At 48.9% G+C, this 6,236-nt stretch overlaps 2 protein-coding genes across 3 annotated transcripts in view; both read right to left on the minus strand.

Annotated features, from left to right (window-relative positions):
* The window catches only part of msto1 (misato mitochondrial distribution and morphology regulator 1), a 21,538-nt gene that overhangs the window by 15,035 nt on the left and 267 nt on the right, over positions 1–6,236 (minus strand). The window lies entirely within an intron of this gene.
* LOC125487891 (28S ribosomal protein S29, mitochondrial-like) overlaps positions 189–6,236 on the minus strand; it is a 41,362-nt gene continuing 35,314 nt past the window's right edge. The window contains exons 2-5 of one of the 2 annotated variants that reach the window (XM_048620458.1): positions 6,011–6,057; positions 3,503–3,622; positions 2,195–2,296; positions 189–393 (exon numbers count right to left, since the gene is read on the minus strand). In XM_048620458.1, the coding sequence (XP_048476415.1) occupies positions 262–393; positions 2,195–2,296; positions 3,503–3,622; positions 6,011–6,055 (399 nt within the window). In that variant the 5' untranslated portion in view covers positions 6,056–6,057 and the 3' untranslated portion in view covers positions 189–261. The remainder of the gene's footprint in view (positions 394–2,194; positions 2,297–3,502; positions 3,623–6,010; positions 6,058–6,236) is intronic. The other variant, XM_048620457.1, reaches the window with a different exon arrangement.

Raw genomic sequence — 6,236 nt, forward strand, 5'->3', positions numbered from 1 at the left:
CACACACTGAACTCACACACACACACACACTGAACTCACACACACACACACACTGAACTCACACACACACACACACACTGAACTCACACACACACACACTGAACTCACACACACACACACTGAACTCACACACACACACACTGAACTCACACACACACACACTGAACTCACACACACACACTGAACTCACACACACACACACAAACAATATTTTCAAAGCAGCATTTATAACCCTTAAACATTTTGTTTGCAAGGTGCTTTTTAGGAAACCCAGAAAAGGATACAGACAACATATCGGATGACTGGGTGAGAGTAATTGGCAGCTTTTAGATACGCCAACAACTCCAGTGCTGGTCGTCGGACCATTACACAAGCTTCATTGAAAGTCTTAACCTGAAACACACAGAAAGACGCAAGGTAACAGGAACCAGCTACAAATTCACAGGGAGGACTCTGAGCTGAAGCACAAGGCAAGACAAACAGAGAAAATACTGAATAAACTGGAAGCCTGGCAACATTTTAAGTCTGATATGATTCTCCATCCGAACTGAAAGGGGTTGGAAAATTGTGGGGTTTTTTTTAAACAGTTTAGATAGAATTAAAAACAGCAAGGAGAACAGATGGTGTGGAGGCCCAGTGCAAAAGACAAAGTGGCTGCTATTTGTGGCGAGAAAGAAACAGAGATGTAAACAAAGTGTAAATTAACATAGGGGCGGCACGGTGGCTCAGTGGTTAGCACTGCTGCCTCACAGCACCAGGGACCTGGGTTTGATTCCACCCTCGGGTGACTGTCTGTGTGGAGTTTGCACATTCTCCCCGTGTCTGTGTGGGTTTCCTCCGGGTGCTCCGGTTTCCTCCCACAGTCCAAAGATGTGCAGGTTAGGTGGACTGGCCATGCTAAATTGCCCGAAGTGTTCAGGGATGTGTAGATTAGGTGTGTTATAGGATGATGGGTCTGGGTGGGACGTGTTGAGGGTCGGTGTGGACTTGCTGGGCCGAAGGGCCTGTTTCCAGACTGTAGGGATTCTATGACAAACAGGAAATTGCTGGAGAAGCTCAGTGGGTCTGGCAGCATCCCTGGAGAGAGAAAGCAGAGTTAACATTTCGAGTCCAGAAACACTGGATCATGGAGGCAAAATGTGTTTCTCTCTCCACAGATGCTGAGCTTCTCCTGCAATTTCTGTTTTTTTGTTTCTGATCTTCAGCATCCATCATTCTTTGGTTTTATTTTCAGTGGAAGTTAAGGCACAGAAGGGTGACAATGGGACCTCTTGGCTGAGACACGAGACACAAAGAGGACAAACTCACAGGGAAGAGGGGAACACAGACGAGGTCAGGCTCTGAAGTTGTTGGGTTCAATGGTGCGACCTCGAGACTATGAAGTGTTGATGTGGAAGATGAGTTTGCGTTGTGCTGTCCTGAAGCATTGCAGTAGGCCCAGGACAGAAATGGCAGCATGGAGGTTTTACTGCATGGCAGCACGGAGGTTTTACTGAAATGGCAAGCAAGTGCAAGGTTAGGGTCATTCCTATGGGCACAGGAATCATTGTACTGGGAAGGAGAGGAAGGGAGGAGGACAGGAGTGTGGGAAACGAGACCAACGTTTGACATGACCTCCCCTTTTCTCACTTTCATACTTGAAGTGGCCTTCAACCTTGCTGGTCCCACTGTTACCTTGATGACACTTTGTCGCACCCTACTTCCTGCAAGGATTCCATCCCATTCTCCCCAGTTTCTCTGTCTCTGTCGCATTTGCTCAACCTTCAACAGAGACAGAGAAACTGGGGAGAATGGGATGGAATCCTTGCAGGAAGTAGGGTGCGACAAAGTGTCATCAAGGTAACGGGTGGGAATTGGAAGGCTTGTACTGGTTGTTGGAGGACAGCCCATCCCAAAAATGGAAGCAGAGACATAAAGAAGTGCTAAGGGAAGACTCAGGGATGGCCAAGGTGAGAGAAGGGTGGGGATCGGAATCAATTTTGCTCCCTCCTTTCACCGGGTATAAGGAAGGACGAGCTGGAGATAGAAGCAGATTGGGCAATGAGGATGACTCCTCCTCTGATGGGCATTCAGGATGGTAAGCCTCTCCGAGAGCCGTAGCCCAGTGTGGGTCTAACACAGGGGATGGTTTTCTCTCCTGACTGGCACTGAATGAGTTAACTCCGCCAGCCTTTCCCTGCCACCCAGACCTTACCTGCTTCTGGAATCGGCGAGTCAGGCCATGGGGGAAGACAGTTTTCAGGTCGCTGGGGGAGATGGTGTAGTGCAGCCCTTCGTGCTGGTCATTGTGAAGTCCCTGCACAAAAACAAACCAAATCCACTTCAGTCCCACAGTGCCCTGCCTCAGATCCAGTCAGCCTTAGGAAGCTCACCAACAGCTGAAACAACAGCAAGGGTGAAGAGAGGGGTGTTTGAAGAGGTTTTTTTTGGGGTTGTGGTGAAGGGGGAAATGAAGCCAGATTGCACAATGAGTTTGAACAGAAGCCGCTGAGGCCAAAATAAAGACAGAAATTGCTGGAGAAACTCTGGCACTTTCTGTGGAGAGAAAGCAGAGTTAACGTCTTGGGTCCACAGAGCCCAGAGAGAGAGAGAGAAAACAGCAGTCGGGCAAACACAGGGATGGGGAAAGGTCAGCCTGAGAGAATCAATGGAGACCATTAGTGGCTGACAGTGGGTTGGTTGTGGAAGCTGTTCGTGTGACAACAGGCCTGGTGTTTGTGTGTGTGTGTTGTCGGGGGGGTGGGCAAAGGATAGGGAAGACGGTGCTCGGGCCCTCAAATTAGTGACCTCAATACTGGGTTCTGTAGACTGCAGGGTCCCCCAAGCGGAAAACGAGGTGCTGTTCTTCCAGCTTGCTTTGTGCTTCACTGGAACACTGCAGCGAGCCTGAGGCAGAGATGTTGGCCAGGGTGGTGTGCGTTGAAGTGCAGGGTCAATTTTGCGCGTAGAACAGTTACTGAGCCCACACTGCTGCCCACCAAGTCAGCCGGTATTTTCACTGAGTGACTACACACACACACACACAGACACACACACACAGACACACACACACACACAGATACACACACACACACACACAGCTATCAGCAGCAGAAATATCCAATGGAAGGTCACAGTGACCCAGTATCTCTCTCTCTCTTTTCCCACAGATACCAGATCTGCTGAGCACTTGTAGCAGTTACTGGGCTCCTTAGAGGAGAACATTCCAGCTGGTTTCGGGCTCTCTCTACTTGGGTTCACCCAACGTAGCTCAGATGGACACAGAGTGCTTCAGGTATAGGTTAGACCAGCCACTGTATGTAAACAGTCAGTCTCAGTAAAAACACAAACAGCCCAAGTAAAAAGAGCTGGGCAGGAGAGGAACGGAGGGAATTGTTATAAATTGCTGCCTGTTTGAGACAATCCTACATAAGCAGAAGCAGTTTAGCAGCAAGAACCATAAATGAATGACTTCCCTGCTTTTGAAAGGCAATGGAGAGGCAGCAGATGGTATGATACTTACAGGATCCATTTCTCCCGTCCTGAACACAGAGACTGCTCTTGTGGCTGCTGAGAGTGTCTGTGCCTGAGCACACCTCTCCCACATGTTGGGGCCCCAGTGAAACAAGCGGCCATGATTTACCTAGATAAACAACACCGAAACACGCAACGGCATTAATCACACTCAAACAGGACAAACTGCGATGGTCCTCAGGGTTGAACACATATACCCAGGCGAATAAACCACCTCCCACACAGAGACATGTGCCCTGAACTTCATCGGATTGGACATGTCCAGCAATTGGAGAACTGTCTTTAAATTAAAAACCGCTCTATTCCACCTAATTCAGCGTTTTACAACACATTCAGTAAAAGGTGAAGCACAGCTTAAAGCAGGTGTCAAACCCCCTCAGAGTTCCACCCTTCACGACACAGTCACTGCACTCTGCACCAATCGTATTCAGCTCACAATCAGATGTTCATTATTTTATTAGATTCCAGTCTGTAACACCTTCCCGGGTATCTGTTATTCTGTATATAAACTACCCCGAACCCCTCGATTAGATTCCAGTCTGTAACTCCCTCCTGGGTATCTGTTATTCTGTGTATAAACCACCCCAAACCCCTCGATTAGATTCCAGTCTGTAACTCCTTCCCGAGTATCTGTTATTCTATATATAAACTACCCCAAACCCCTCAATTAGATTCCAGTCTGTAACTCCTTCCCGAGTATCTGTTATTCTATATATAAACTACCCCGAACCCCTCGATTAGATTCCAGTCTGTAACTCCCTCCTGGGTATCTGTTATTCTATACACAAAACATAATTACATAATTGCTTACAATGCAAATTACACGTAATAACTTGTTTTTGTTCCAGAGACCGTGTGCAGTGTCCACATTCTATACACAGGTGGGAGAACTTTCCCGCAGTGTGGTAGCTGACCGTCTGTTTCTTCACAAGAAAGAAATTTCTGTGACACTGAGTAGCGGCTTGGGAATTTGTCACACCGGGCTTATCTTCAAACTAAGCTGCCTTGTCTCGAAGGCAGCAGAGTAACTGTGGCAGTGAACCCCACATCATGCTGCAGCCTGGATTTCTAACGTTATAAGGACTTGTTTAACATGGTGTGATGGTGGTGCAGTGGGAATTTCACTGGAGTAGCTATCCCAGAGGTGCTGGCTAATGCTGGTGTGTGCGCGCGTCTTTGTGTGTGTGTGTGCGCGTACGTGCGTGTGTCTGTGTGTGTGTGCGTGCGCGTGTCTGTGTATGTATGTGTCTCTGTGTGCGTGTGTATGTATGTATGTATGTGTGTGTGTGCGTGCGTCTCTGTGTGCATGCGTCTCTTCGTGCATGCGTGTAAGTATGTGTTGGAGTAGGGCTTAAAGGTTCAAACCCTACCACAGCAGCTGCTGGAATCTCATTCACAAAGACGGAATACAACCAGTCACTGACAGTGACCGTGTAACCATCACTGATTGCTCCAAACCCTGTCAGGTTCACTAATATTCCCTCTTAGGAAAGGGAATCTGCCACCCTTGCCTGGTCTGGCCAGGCCAGGCCAGGCCAGGCCCCTGTGGGCTCTTTCCTGTCCTCTCAACCAACTCGATCAGTTCCACACCACTTTGTGTTTGCAGTTTCTTCCTGGTTTTGCGGAGAGCAGTGTAGCAGATTGGTCACAAGGGGGCGGCTTACTTCAGTATTACAACGTCAGCTCCCAGCAACAGTAAGCACAGGGTTCTTCTCCCTTTGTAAAAGGATTCAGACAGACAAGCTGTTCAGGAACGTCAAAATGGCTGAGTCGAGAATGAGGAGAGGCCGATCCCAGGAAAGGATCTCACAGGCAGCCTCAGGATCCTGCGGCAATTGGCAGGAAAGCGGGAAGAGGAGTTCTGTCCGTTAACAGCATTCGCTGCCATTGTGGCAGGGGTGGATGTACTGGCCTAGGATAGAATCACACACCACGGGAGAGGCACTTCGGCCCGTCAGGTCTGAGCTAGCTCACACCCATTCCCTCAAACACAGAGTGCTGGAAAAGTTGCTCCCTTCGAACCCACCTTCTGACAGCACAGTGGCCCCTCTGACAGATACAGACAATGTGTTTCCATTCATGGGGGTGGGGGAATAGAATTAGGGGGCCATAAAAATCAGATGTCAGTTATTAATCCAACTGGGAATTCAAGAGAAATCTGGGGAACAGGGAGAATGGGGTCTCCCTCCTGCATGGAGGAATGGGAGACTCGCTCCCACAGGGAGAGGGGGAGAATGGCAGACTACCTCCCGCAGTGAATGGGAGAAGAATGGGGAACTCATACCCATGGGGAGTGGTCAAGGCGATTAGCACAGACACATTACAGGGAGAAGCTGGGTAAACACACAAGGCAGAGTAAAGACAGAGTGAGATGGAGAGCAGAGGTGGGAGCAGGATCATGTGGTATAAGCATGGAGCAGAGGGACTGAACGGCCTGGCCATGCAGGCTAAAGGATTAGCAATTGCTTGTAATATCAAACTGCTGATAGGGACTCACCGGTCGGCCAGGCCTGGCAATAAACAACAAGCTCTTCAGCAACATTCCTGCAAACAAAGAGAAAGCATTTCATCACGGCAACTTGGAGCTGAGTTTCATTCCCTGGAGAGAACAATCCTGGACAGATGCATCCTCTCCACAGAGCCCTGCACAGACACTGTAATCTCTGTCTCACTAACCCCCAGCCGTGCACCAATACTGTAATCTCTACCTCACTAACCCCCAG

Source organism: Rhincodon typus, chromosome 46 (genome assembly GCF_021869965.1).
Source record: "Rhincodon typus isolate 14 chromosome 46, sRhiTyp1.1, whole genome shotgun sequence".
Taxonomy (NCBI): domain Eukaryota; kingdom Metazoa; phylum Chordata; class Chondrichthyes; order Orectolobiformes; family Rhincodontidae; genus Rhincodon; species Rhincodon typus.